Here is a 14,717-nt window from a genome sequence, read left to right as displayed (position 1 = left end):
GAAAAGTCGACCTTTAAAGCATTTAAATGAGTGCTTGTATGAACTTTTCAACACTTTATTTTGTGATAAATAAGCCATTTCGGGCAAAACAGAATCAAATACATAATTTTTAATGATAACTTGATGTTAGGGAAAACCCCTCAAATCCTGAACTAAAATTACAGAGAAATTCTCAGGAAAATGTTTAAATTTATTACTTTAATTCGTAATCAATTATTATCTTCGAGCTAACAGACACTCACCTCCCGAAATGCATAGTTCAAATGTTCACTTAGCAGCGCTACCTCCGACTGCAGCGTTTGAATCACGTCGTGAAGCTGTTGGATCTGTTGAGATACAAACGGCGTAAAAGAATAGATGGTTGATGAAAAACTGCTGGCAAATAGGTAAAACTTACCGAACAACTGGATTAGTATGATTAAGGAAAAAAAACACCAAACTTGTAACATCGATTTTAAGTTTATTTGTACAATTTGAATCTCTTCAGAGTAGTACGGTCCGATTTCACAATAAATATTTAACGTTTGGAAGCCCTTAGCGGTTCTAGTTTCTTACACAGTAAAAATAATAATAATACTCTTGTATATATTTGAGAAAACGTAAGTAACAAAGTTGACACAAGACATTGGCACTTGGTAAGTTCGAACGTTGGTTGTTTAATCGTTAAGTTCAAAGATTAATTCGACACAAAAAAAACACCTTTGAGCATGCTATTCGGAGATTCAACAATCGAGAATTCATAAGACTTTGTAACTGGTTTAAATTGGCAACAGAAAGCAATAGAGAGTGGGTAGAGGTGGAGGAGGGCAAGGATCATGCACGCCAAAAGGCACTCCAATAGGAGGAAGGTCCACTGTTGGTGCTACTGCTACTGCTAGCGGTGTTATTATTGTTGTTAGTGTTAGTGGCGCTGCTGGTGGTGTTGTTGTTGCTGTGGTAGTGGTGATGCTGCGGTTGATAGTGGTTGCCAGGGCTGGGCGGACCACCACCGGCCACCCCCCGACCGAGCAAGGCAGGTAAACTCACGGAAGCGCCCCCGTTGCGCTTTGTCTCCTCGAGGGCCGATCGAAGATTGCAGATGGTCACGAGCTGATTTTTACACTGAACATTTTTTGGAAATGAGAGAATAGAAAATGAAAAAAAAAACTTATGAAATACATCATACTCTAAAAAATGACGAATTAAATGCATGAAATCTAACTCCCAACAAAAATAAAACAAAATTTATTCCCGGAAAAAAAAATTGAAACATGAGCACCTCCGGAAATCTGCACAGCAGCACCGTACGGTTCAAAGTAGGTATTAACTTAAACCGAGGGAAAATAAAAACCCCCAAGAGTAGTTTGTTCGTGTAGGGAAAGAGTAAATAAAGAATCACTCATCATCAGTCGCACTCAGCACACATCACAACCACCACCTACCTCGTCCTCGGCGTTGTTTTTCTCTTCGACGGTCCGTCGGAGGTTTTCTTTGTACGTTTGCAGCTGTTTAAAAAGAAGATGAAGAAAAAAACAGTGAAGAACATAAATTAATTACTGTTTTATTACTGGGTTTCTCTGTGATGGGGAGAGCGTGAAGTTTATTGTGTAATTAGGAAGACTGGTCTAATCACAACAGATAGTAAATTATTCAAGAAGCGTAATAAAATATGATCGTAATGAAGATTTTAAAAATCTCTCATCTTTTAACCCTTTAAACCATCAGATAAAAAAAATAAATTTATTTGGCAGTTAGGAATTCTGATTGTTTTTATTACAAAATGAATCGAATTGAATTGCTATGATTCAAACATTTTAATTAATGTTCTGGAACTGTAGGTTACCAGAGATAGAACTGGACTCAATCAAGGTAGTACACAGCAAGAATATGTGTATAAATGGAAGGCGTAAATGGAATATTACCTCAATTAGTTCTGAAAAAGTGGCAAAACACTAAAATAGTGGCGAATTTACTTTTTTTTAGAAGTAGAATAACACATTTTTTGTGACATAAAAGATGTAACCATTCCAAGATGTAATATTATAACAATTTTTTTATGAGTAGTCTGTCTAATGTTGAGGTCCTGTCGAGAAGTTCTAGCCCAAGTAACATTTTTAAACCAACTAGCCACCACCTAGTTTTATTGAGGTTTTATGATAGCATCTTGATTGCTCGTAAGTTTTATGTTGGCTTTCACAGCAACTAATAAGCATGAGCTGATTTAAAGGTTCTAAGAAGGTTTTATGCTTCGGACATAAAACCTGGTGGCAATAAAAGCCAAATGGCTTTCAATAAGGTTTTATGAAAGTTTTAAGAGAGTCTTAAAAACCCGATGGCAATGTCATGGCTAATGGTTTTATCTCATGGTTCTTTAAAACCAAGGGTGTTGTAGCTGTCAATTGCCTTTAGGCATGCAAAAAGCTTGGTTTTAAACCATAAGCTCGTAAAAAGTTTTTAACGCTGCCAAATAGCAATGCATAAATGTGGCGATAAACGCGTGGTTTCATTGATTGTGATTGACCGCCATCTTGGTAGAAAAAGTTGAAAAGGCAATAATTTGATTAGCATTTGATGAAAACACACATTTATAATGAATTTCTGACATAACTAGTATAACCATTAGGGTGGGTACGTTTTTCAAAAAGTTCTCCGATCAAGTTTTAGTATGGTTCCCCTTGTAGGGCATGCCATGAGGGGCATGAGAGCCCCCATAGGGTGATCATTTTCTAGTTCAAAAAAAGTTTTAAATGAAATATTCCAGCTGTTTCTCATCCACGTGGTAATTATGATTTTCATGCAGATTTTGTTTGTAGTGGAGCAGTTCTCTAGGATTTCGGTCATTCGATTTTTTTTGTATTTTTTAATCCGACTGAAACTTTTTTGGTGCCTTCGGTATGCCCAAAGAAGCCATTTTGCATCATTAGTTTGTCCATATAATTTTCCATACAAATTCGGCAGCTGTCCATACAAAAATGATGTATGAAAATTCAAAAATCTGTATCTTTTGAAGGAATTTTTTGATCGATTTGGTGTCTTCGGCAAAGTTGTAGGTATGGATACGGACTACACTGGAAAAAAATAATACACGGTAAAAAAATTTGGTGATTTTTTTATTTAACTTTTTATCACTAAAACTTGATTTACAAAAAAACACTATTTTTAATTTTTTTTTATTTTTTGATATGTTTTAGAAGGCATAAAATGCCAACTTTTCAGAAATTTCCAGGTTGTGCACAAAATCACTGACCGAGTTATGAATTTTTTAATCAATACTGATTTTTTCAAAAAATCGAGATTTTGGTCGTAAAAATTTTTCAACTTCATTTTTCGATGTAAAATCAAATTTGCAATCAAAAAGTACTTTACTAAAATTTTGATAAAGTGCACCGTTTTCAAGTTATAGCCATATTTAAGTGACTTTTTTGAAAATAGTCGCAGTTTTTTTTTAAATTAGTGCACATGTTTGCCCAGTTTTGAAAAAAATATTTTTGAAAAGCTGAGAAAATTCTCTATATTTTGCTTATTTGGACTTTGTTGATACGACCTTTAGTTGCTGAGATATTGCAATGCAAAGGTTTAAAAACAGGAAAATTGATGTTTTCTAAGTTTCACCCAAACAACCCACCATTTTCTATCGTCAATATCTCAGCAACTAATGGTCCGATTTTCAATGTTAATATATGAAACATTTGTGAAATTTTCCGATCTCTTCGAAAAAATATTTTTGGAATTTTCAAATCAAGACTAACATTTCACAAAGGCCAAACATTCAATATTACGCCCTTTTAAAATGTTTGTCTTGATTTGAAAATTCCAAAAATATTTTTTTCGAAAAGATCGGAAAATTTCACAATTGTTTCATATATTAACATTGAAAATCGGACCATTAGTTGCTGAGATATTGACGATAGAAAATGGTGGGTTGTTTGGGTGAAACTTAGAAAACATCAATTTTCCTGTTTTTAAACCTTTGCATTGCAATATCTCAGCAACTAAAGGTCGTATCAACAAAGTCCAAATCAGCAAAATATAGAGAATTTTCTCAGCTTTTCAAAAATATTTTTTTCAAAACTGGGCAAACATGTGCACTAATTTAAAAAAATGAAAAACTGCGACTATTTTCAAAAAAGTCACTTAAATATGGCTATAACTTGAAAACGGTGCACTTTATCAAAATTTTAGTAAAGTACTTTTGATTGCAAATTTAATTTTACATCGAAAAATGAAGTTGAAAAATTTTACGACCAAAATCTCGATTTTTGAAAAATCAGTATTGATTAAAAATTCATAACTCGGTCAGTGATTTTGCACAACCTGGAAATTTCTGAAAAGTTGGCATTTTATGTCTTCTAAAACATATCAAAAAATAAAAAAATTAAAAATAGTGTTTTTTGTAAATCAAGTTTTAGTGATAAAAGTTAAATAAAAAATCACCAAATTTTTTTACCGTGTATTATTTTTCCAGTGTAGTCCGTATCCATACCTACAACTTTGCCGAAGACACCAAATCGATCAAAAATTCCTTCAAAAGATACAGATTTTTGAATTTTCATACATCATTTTTGTATGGACAGCTGCCGAATTTGTATGGAAAATTATATGGACAAACTAATGATGCAAAATGGCTTCTTTGGGCATACCGAAGGCACCAAAAAAGTTTCAGCCGGATTAAAAAATACAAAAATTAAAATTGAAGAAAAAAGACCGATTTCGTAGAGAATTGCTCAGTGGTGCTTTCAAGGCGTTGATTAAAATAGGTATCTGGGAGTGATTATAATAGGTAAATTAGGCTGAATATACAAATTTGATGGAGTGATTTAAAAATGATTTACAAAATAGATGAAATAACTGAACTTCATATTATTTTATATTAGCATGTTCAGGAAGAATTGCCCTTCCACATGAACATAGAATTTTGATGATTTAATTGAAACCTGCAGAGAAATTCTTAAAGGAATCAAGAGTCATCGCTAAATAGGCTTAAAATAGGTATATGTCCCCTATATCATTTGGCAAGACAAAGACTATTTTTTTCCATAATAAAATCTGTCTGGTATAAGACGTATGAAATGTCATTTTCCATAACTCCTAACTGGGTTTTAACGAAGGTTTTATTAAGGCTTTGAGGAGGTTGTTAGGATTCAATGTTAAAGCCTTGAACTCCTATGTAGGTTTTATAAATAGGCCGTGACAACCTTTTGCGGAGGTCCTTTTGGGTTTTAACAGAGATTTATCGGGGTTCTGGGGAGGCTGTTATGACTTAGTGGTTTTAATGTTGGACAGCCTTGATAAAGCCTAAAAGGTCACTTGGGAGGTGCTCACTTCTTAAATTATAGATAATCATATATGCAACAATATTTTTTAAGACAGGAAAAAATTATAAAATAGTTTCACGCACCCCTTTTCGCGAAAGTCACTCTCTTAAACCCTGGGTGTAAAATAAATTTTCTCATCAGTATGGGAAACCAACATGGCGGAATTGTCAAGCTACGAAATCGGTATTTTTTTTTAATTTTAATTTTTGTGTTTTTTAATCCGGCTGAAATTTATTTTTGGTGCCTTCGGTATGCCCAAAGAAGCCATTTTGCATCATTAGTTTGTTCATATAATTTTCCATACAAATTTGGCAGCTGTCCATACAGAAATGATGAATGAAAATTCAGAAATCAGTATCTTTTGAAGGATTTTTTTAATCGATTTGGTGTCTTCGGCAAAGTTGTAGGTATGGATAAGGACTACACTAAAAAAATGATACACGGTAAAAAAAATGTTATTTTTAATATAACTATAATATAACTTTTTGTCACCAAAACTTGATTTGCAAAAAAACACTATTTTTGATTTTTTTTTGTTTTTTGATATTTTTTAGGGGACATAAAATGGCAACTTTTTAGAAATTTCCAGGTTGCGCAAGAAATCTTTGACCGAGTTATGAATTTTTGAATCAATACTGATTTTTTCAAAAAATCGAAATCAAATAAAAAAAATCACCGTTTCCAAGTCAAAGCCATTTTTAGGTAACTTTTTTGAAAATAGTATCAGTTTTTCATTTTTTTTAATTGATGCACATGTTAGCACACTTTTGAAAAAAATATTTTTGAGAAGCTGAGAAAATTCTATAAATTTTGCTTTTTTGAACTTTGTTGATATGACCCTTAGTTGCTGAGATATTGCCATGGAAAGGATTAAAAACAGGAAAATTGATGTTTTCTAAGTCTTACCCAAACAACCCACCATTTTCTAACTTCGATATCTCAGCAACTAATGGTCCGATGTACAATGTTAAAATATGAAACATTCGTGAAATTTTCCGATCACGACTAATATTTCAAAAGAGCCAAACATTTAATATTACGCCCTTTTAAAATGTTAGTCTTGGTTTGAATTTTGAAAATATTTTTTTTGAAAAGATCGGAAAATTTCACGAATGTTTCATATTTTAACATTGTAAATAGGACCATTAGTTGCTGAGATATCGAAGTTATATATATATATATATATATATATATATATATATATATATATATATATATATATATATATATATATATATATATATATATATATATATATGTATATATATATATATATATACATATATTTTGGCTATTATTTTTGTTTTCGTCAAATCTAACATGTTTTGAAAACTAATGATTGCAAAACAACTGGAAAATGCATTTTAAAACAAAATTGTACATGCAGTGTGTAACATTAAGTGTCTTTTTTGACGAAGGTGGTGTGCATGCTTTTGCATGTGATTTTACCATCGGATTTTTTACTGATTTGAAAAAGTAACCTAAAGGTGAAAAATTACTTTCCTTACTATTTTATTTTTTCTGGCCACACGTCGTGCAATGTGTAAGTTTTGCTAGTGAATTCTGAGAAATTTTAAAAATTGGAAAAAATAACACTAAAATTTGAACATCTTGGCTCTGGAGTATCGAAATAGCATTTTCTGTGATACAAAAATATTTACTGTGAAATTTCCTACAAACTAAATCTATTCGTTCTTCTGGCAAAAATCGATTGCCCAAAATTATTACCATTTAGAAAAAAATAATTCAGTGTAATTGTTTTCCCCCTTTTTATCAATGAAATATTTGATCCAACCCTGCCTTTTATTTAATTTCTTTTTCTATAGATGATTCAGCCTGGCCGAGAAGCTCCGCGAGACGATGGAAAAGTTATCTATGTTTTTATATTTTGTTATATGCTTTAATAATGTGAGATAAATTCAATTCAATCATAATATACCATTTAAGAAGTGATACTGAAGATTTTCACTACATAATTTCAACACAAAAACCCCTATTGGTCATATTTTAATGCTATATAACAAGCGAAAAATTTTCAAATAACTTTGCAATTATTGAAGTCGTGATTTGCTTTAAACATACCTAACCCCTCAACGGAACGATCCGTCCATCGCAAAACCCGTCAAGTTATTAATAGAAGCTATAATACCACAAACTCTTCTCTGTACTCACCGTTTCGCTCATATCTTCCAGCTGTTGGCCGAGGATGGCATTCTGCTGCCGGAACGCCTCGATCGTCCGGTCATGCTCGCGCAGTGCCTCTTGCAAATGCTCGATCTATAGAGAGAGCCACAAACAAGAATCGATCGGTGAGAACTTCCGCGCTGGCCATTTTGCATCGGATTCTTACCCTTTTCTCATAACTCGTTCGTTCCTGACTGGCGGAATCGTGGCGCAACTTTAGCCGGTGCAGTTCCTTCTCCCGCACGGTCACGCGTTCCTCCAGCTGGACGATGCTTTCCGTTTTGCCCTGCAGCAGCGTGTCCTTGGCGTCGATCTCGCGCTTCAGGTCCTCGATCAGGTAGTGCAGCGGGGTGGCGTCCAGCTCGGAGAACGTGCTCAAGGATTCGCTTGACAAATCCTTTCCTAACTGGAGAATGCCCATTACTGTGTGAATGCGATTTTTGTGTGTGTGTCTTTGCTTAAAACGGTTCCAGTAGTTGCTCTTTTACACTTTTTCAAGAAAGATATCCCATTTTCATTTCCCGCACGATTTTCCCAAATTTTCACAACTCCGATCCCGACGACGACGAACGCGCACGCGACGAACGATCCAATGAAACTGAGCGGGATCTGTTACGGTTCGTGTTCGTCAGCCGTCGTCAGTCGTTCTCACGCGCTGGGAAAATTCTAAGCTGAGCGGGAACTCTTCTCAAGTGGAGGGAAGATTTCACATCGCGAGATCGAAGAGATTGTTGCAGCTTCCTATGCCGTGTCTAACGGTGGGCTGACTGAAAGAGTTCATCCAACAGTCCATCGAATTCAACCAATCCTATCTAAAGGATTTTTTAAAGTGAATTTTAAAAATGTTGTAAGCAACTCGGTGCAAAACTCGATTTTTCAGCACATGTCGTATTTATTTAACTTGGCGAGTGAATGTACGACTCGTGCTTCAAAACATTGTTTTTCAAAATTTGTAGCAAAACTATTGATTCTAACAGTAGAATGCGTTCAGGTATTTTAAAACACTTGTGAGAGACCAAAAATTACGCATCTAACGCACCGCGTCCAAATCTCCCGAACGCCACACACCACCAAACTCCATCTGTTTATTTATAAAGCGCACTGCACTTTTCCTCGCTCCACGTCCTCGTCTAAATCTCCCACTCCCAGACTCACGCACGTCTGAGAATGACAGAGACAAGTCGGGTTTCAAAAAGAAAAAAGAAAAACTGCAGCCGCATCACTCCCCAAAACCACCCACTTCTTCTTGGCGCACGTGGTCACGGATTTTCCGCGCGGGCGTGTTGACGGCGTTTGACGACACGCTGGCCCAAGTTTACAAACATCTCACCGGCGAGAGAGCGAAAAGAAGATGAAATAAGATAAAATTAAACGATTTCGACACAGAAAATGCACTGCTCTTTGGGATGCACTATAGGAGAACCGGGAAAAGACATTTTGTGAGCGGCATTACGAAGCAAAATTTTGGGAATATTTTCTAAAAATAAGTTCTTGCCAAGATTGTGGGATAGAATTCTGAAAGGTAGATGTTCCTCTCAGCGTTGACATGGGATAGCCATTTGATTTGATTTGATTTGATGTGATAACCAACAGGGCCACAAGGATGACCTATGTAGCGGTTGCCTAGAATTACAGTGGCTCAGACTTAAAGGGAGCATCTTCAAATTACTGCCGTATGAAGGGCCAAAAGGGGGTGGTTGGACGCGAACAAGCAAAATCACTCACGGTGTCCTCAGGGGATGAGAATCTCCTTCCGACAGTAACCTCCAATAACTCCGAAAAAAGTCTGACAAAGCTGAAAAACAGGACTCGCACCCTGTTGGGGGCCTAAAAGGGCGCGGCAGACAGCTGGAGACTGACAGGGGTCAATAGATATAGTAATTAGACAATCCTTAAGAATTGTACAATTAATACGTTATTTTCCCCTTGTGACGTAGTTCTGGTCTTCCACTATCTACATCCAATCTCCGCCATTACAGCATACCGTCCACTGCCCTGATGCTCCCTTCCCGATCCCCGGCTTTGATTCTAACTACTAATAAAAAGCAAAAAAAACATAGATGAGAACAGGTCAATGCGGATGGAGAGCAAATCGAGCTCAGTATCCCCTCACAAAGACTGGTAGTAAGTGTTAAAAACCCGATTTAATCCCACCAGGGGAGAGATAGAGCCTTTCTTACTAAAGAATATAACTTCTCTCAATTCACAACATCGACTTGATACAAAAAATCTTATGATGAAAGCAAGGGATTATTAATGATGTGTTTTCTAAAAGAAATTGAAAACGCAATTTTCACCTATCGAATATTTTTAATCGTACAAATTCTTAGCTTCCAATGCGCAAGTGACGACACACACCGCGGTTTTGGTTTTCTAGTTTTGGTACGAGCCCAAAAACCGAACAAAGCAGGCGCAAAGCAAAACCGAGTCAACCGCACAGTGGGAAGCTTGCCATTCAGCGTCTACGAAAGTGAGAGAGTCAGAGATAGATATTTTTACAACCGCACCACTACACACTCAATCGCAATACCTTAGGTAGATAGCCATTGGCGTCGCGAGCATTGAAAACTTTGAAAACGATATAAAGCTTAGAAGCTTCGAAAGCTCCTATTGGAATCCAATGAACTCTGTTAAATAAAACGACACGACAAATGAAGCCTACTTAAAGGCGATTTTAGGAGCACACGGGAAACAAATTGATTGTACCCGGATGAATGTCCTATGTCAAAAAAGTTTTTGCATAAACATTGGACAGTTATGCAAAAAAGAACAGAGCAAAAGAAACCGAAAAGCTACGATATCTTACATGTTGAAGGAAACATCGGTAGACAAGCTACTACGAACGAGTATAAGTCGAGCCGAAACATATGCGCCAGCATTCTCGCGCCAGTATTCGAAGCTCAACTTGACAACTTGTCGACTTGGCGACGAAGCGTCGAAAATCGATGCAGTGTGATTTTTTAGCGATTTTTCGGTTTAAAATTCATGCTGAATCGACATATTTACGAAGCTGGAAATGACGTCCTGACTTAAAGTAAAACCTATACCTTTCTTTAGTAAGAAAGGCAAAAAGAGTGAAAAATATGAAGAAAGATAAGAAGAAAAATGAAAAGATAGTATGTCAATGCGGATGGATCGATGATCCCCTCACAAGGACATTAAAGAAACAGATGGTAGAAAGAGCAATAGAAGAACATAAAATCAGGAATAAGAACGGATGGAGAGCAAAGTGGACTCTCTCATCACAAAGACATCAGTACAGATATGGAATTAAAATGGATTGATCTCACCAAATTCCTTGATGGTGGCTTGCGTTTCTTCTAGAACCAGTCCCTCCGCATGACTCGAAATCATCATTATGATTTGCGCAACAAAGTTCCGGCAATGACCACTTCCTCCGCAATCGAAAAATTCAGCGCTCCTTCAGTTAAACCTTCCAGTGCGCTTTTGTCCCGTTGCAAACAGGATCCATCTCCATGATCGAGCAATGAAAGCTTGAGGTAAATGTCCATCTTTTATTCTGGTCCTTCCATTGGGTTTCGTCACTCGTAACTTCAGTCTTCCGGTTATACTCCAAAAATGACCAAATTTCATTTTCATAACAACCAGTCCAACGCAATTTCATATCTATGTCCAGGTTCTTTTTAAACATATCCATTTTAGGTATATCACCAAACATTTTAGAAACTTTTTTTTAAATTACGAAAATCAAGAAAAAATATGACGGAGCAAAGATTTTTCGCGACCGCACGCACCGATTACTATGATCCCATCATTGACATGGGATAGCCATTTGAAGGGTAAAAAGAGGAAAAATCACATTTACAAATTGACTAGTCATTTTAGTAACAATACTGCAAAACAAACTGTTTGAGTAGCAACGTCATTCAATTTGGCCACCAACTTGGAGAAAACGCAAACACTTTCCATTTCACGATGCGAGCTATAAATAGTTGCGGAATTGTGGCCGAAAGTGGGTTAAGTCGGCGGCGGCGGTGATTGGAAATAGTCTGATTCTAAGAAGCTAAGTTTGGAGGAGCATGGAATACCTACTTCGATCACCAATCCAACAGATAGTTTACAAACCGGCAGTAGTGCCAGTGGGTGCGATTAATTTGGGATAAACAACAACCACGCTTGCTTGCATAGAACTTGTAGAAGAATTTAGTGGAGTAATTCTTTCAGAAATGGATTCTTTTTAAAATTGTATTATGTTATTTTTTGTTTTGTTAGAACTTTCCTTAGGGGACCATCCACAAAAAAACACGTGACACTTTTCTGGAAATCTCAGTCTGTCCTGCTTAAGTCAGTGGATATTTATAAATAATTACAGTAGGAACGAGCAGGACAGACTCTTTGTTTACATTTCGGCTTTGGCCCATTTTCATTGCTTTGCTTGAATTGAGTTAAGAACGCAAATTTGTGAAGCTCAAAATGCCTCACCTTTTTACCTTCATAGATCCCCAAAATTAGAGTTCAACCCTGAGATGCATATTTAATAAAAACCGAAAAAGAGGTTTGCTTTTAGAAAAAAACTTTTCTCAGAAATCTTAAAAAATTCGTGCGCGGCGGGGAGTTGTCCCAGAAAAAAATCCTATTACTAAATTGAAGGTTTAAATGCGCTCTTTCGATTGAATTTTTGCCCGAAACCCGGAACTCAAAGTCTGATTTTTGAGAGCTCTTTTTCTGAAATACTTGAGCGATGTCTGTATCCGCTCTTAAAAATTTGTGTCTTCCATTATTGGAAAACCGCTTCAAACATGCGCCATAAACTGCTTGTGACCAAAATTTGAAGCTTTTCCAAAATTTATTTCCAGAGATATAGCCATATTAGTGTTTTACGTCTTATTTTTACCCTATTTTTTCCAACTGTTTTTTTGTTTTTTTGTTTTATACAGAATCATATACTGAACATCAAATTCCAAGTCCCGGCTCGTTCTCGCTCGAAAGATCGACAAGTTGTCAAGTCGAAGCATAGACGCCAGCACGTTTGCGCGTTTTACGCTGCGCGTGAAAGTGTTCTTATGGCTTCTCATGGTAGATCGACAAAGTGCAATAGCGATACATAGTTTTTTAAGTTAATCATAGACTAACATTAAAGACTGAGTACCCTTTATATTTTTCTAATAATGTAAATCCAATATGTTTTTCTTAATTAATTTTTAATACCTTGCGACCCAAAATGTACCTCTGAAATTAAAAAAAAATTGTATTCGAGGTTTAGCCTGAAAATATTCGAAGCTTTAGGTAAAATTCTCACTGAGTGGTATCATTTTGTTTCTGAAAAAATAATTGCATCAATATATTTGTCGGAGTTTCATCATTTTGTAAGAAAGGCTCTATATCCCCTCTGGTGATATTAAATCGGGTTTTTTTTTATTGTTTACATTGCGTGCACAATTTTTTTGTTTATTCAAGGTAAAACATTCAAACGCGTTATTCTTGGAACGTCAATAAGCGACATGGGACAAGATAGCACAACACCGTCGGCATGACCAATATGACAAAGAAACTCACGAAAATTACTAAAAGTTATTTTTCATAACACAAAAAAAAGTTTTAATTTTTGGCAAATTCATGCCACAAAAAATGCAAATGGGTCTATGTGGATTTGGATACGACCAGTGCATCTCTTTCACGTCAGTGAATGTGAAAACATTAGAAATGCCCAATTTTTTGGCATTTTCACAGTATTCTAAAATTTGACACAACATTATTTGTTGGCTTTTTAGGCTGATTTTTTGTTGGTATGTACAAGTTTTGAAAGATGTTTTTTTTCGACTGAGAGAGTACTCGAAAGAGAACTTTTCACTAATCTATCTCTCATTCACAAAATATCCAATCAAATTCCTTGACACCAACAACACTATTTTAACATAGAACGAATCAAAACAATACCTTCTATGTTGCGTAGCAAACCAATTCCTATTTCACACAAAATCGTAGTTCAAATTTCATTTAACAAAAAAAAAACCTTTAAAGTTTTTCGAAACGTGAAGCATCTTTTCAACAAGGTGCGAACCCCGAGTGTTATGTTTACCCACCAACCAGCTCAAGAGTGGGGATATAATTGGGATAAACAACAAACGCGCTACGCAATCAGAATTTAAGAGCAACTACTTTAACCTGTTGAAAATAGCAAAGTGCACACATACACACAAGGTGAAAGGGAACATCAAGTGGTAAACAAACAAACGAATCCGTACCAGATAGGAAATCTCTTTTGCCATGTCTCTGAGAACATGCTGCATTCGGGCGCGCTGAGCTGCAAGCGATTCGGTTATCTGCAACAAAAAGTACGCAAACACACAAAAAAACATCCATTGAATGGCGATGCGACTAACCGCCAGCAAGGTTCCAACCCTGACGATGACTCACCGTCTGTTCGTACGATACGCTGCTCATGATGTCGGAATCGATTGATGTTTCCTTGTCCTCGAGGGTGGTCGCGGAATCTCCCTCCTCGTCTAGCTGCTGCTGATCCTCCGCCTTTAGCAGCTCGATGAGCTGTTGGTTTTTGCGGTTTTCTTGCTGCAGCACTGCAACCAGGGGAATGGGAAATTTACGATCGGAGGGTAATTCTACCAGAATTAAAGGCCTTACACATGATCTCCTGACGGGAATCCTCCAGGGCTGCCCGTATTTCGCTTTGATTCTCCAGCGACTGCAGAAACACCTGCACGATCGCTCCCAGATGCTGCTGCAGACAGGTCAAGATGGCCTGATCCTTCTCGTCTAGCGTAAAATCGGACAAGTTAACACCAATCAACGGTTGCGACAGGAACTCCTCCAACGCTCGAACGCTGTACGCTAGGGTGATACCGGACTTGCTAAAGTTCTCCCTCGTAGCTCTAATCAGTCTCACAATCTCCGTGCGTATTAAAAACAACTTGCGCTCGTTGTTGTCGTAATCGTTGTGCTGAAAAACAAAAAAAACAAAAACAAACCAAAATCAGCACCCTCTGCCCTACCGCGCAACTCTCCACCACCCCTACCAGCGCTCTCAGCTCGCTCTCGTTGGCGTTCAGCTTGCCGCGCAGCTCGGCAATCACGTTGTCCTGGCCGGCTCGTACCGCTTGCAGCTCGAGCAGCTTCGACTTGAGATCGCTCGAGTGGACGACCGTTTCGACGGACGAGCCGGAACTGCCACTGCCCAGGGAGGTACACGATTCGGAGGCGAGCGAGTCGACCAGGGCCATCGATTCGAGCGCGGCCGGAGGAATGCACTGGAAATTAAGG

At 37.0% G+C, this 14,717-nt stretch overlaps 1 protein-coding gene across 3 annotated transcripts in view; it reads right to left on the bottom strand.

Moving 5' to 3' along the window:
• The window catches only part of LOC6043713 (paramyosin), a 46,027-nt gene that overhangs the window by 21,103 nt on the left and 10,207 nt on the right, over positions 1 to 14,717 (bottom strand). For all 3 annotated transcript variants that reach the window (XM_038253556.1, XM_038253554.1, XM_038253555.1), the window contains 9 exons: positions 14,474 to 14,704; positions 14,082 to 14,397; positions 13,857 to 14,017; positions 13,685 to 13,762; positions 7,645 to 7,884; positions 7,467 to 7,571; positions 1,422 to 1,484; positions 1,027 to 1,101; positions 243 to 326 (listed from right to left, as the gene is read on the bottom strand). In XM_038253556.1, coding sequence (XP_038109484.1) covers positions 243 to 326; positions 1,027 to 1,101; positions 1,422 to 1,484; positions 7,467 to 7,571; positions 7,645 to 7,884; positions 13,685 to 13,762; positions 13,857 to 14,017; positions 14,082 to 14,397; positions 14,474 to 14,704 — 1,353 coding nt within the window. The remainder of the gene's footprint in view (positions 1 to 242; positions 327 to 1,026; positions 1,102 to 1,421; positions 1,485 to 7,466; positions 7,572 to 7,644; positions 7,885 to 13,684; positions 13,763 to 13,856; positions 14,018 to 14,081; positions 14,398 to 14,473; positions 14,705 to 14,717) is intronic.

The sequence above is a fragment of the Culex quinquefasciatus genome, chromosome 2 (assembly GCF_015732765.1).
Source record: "Culex quinquefasciatus strain JHB chromosome 2, VPISU_Cqui_1.0_pri_paternal, whole genome shotgun sequence".
Classification (NCBI taxonomy): domain Eukaryota; kingdom Metazoa; phylum Arthropoda; class Insecta; order Diptera; family Culicidae; genus Culex; species Culex quinquefasciatus.
The sequence above is the reverse complement of the archived record's forward strand: the minus strand, read 5'-3'. Positions and strand labels throughout refer to the sequence as shown.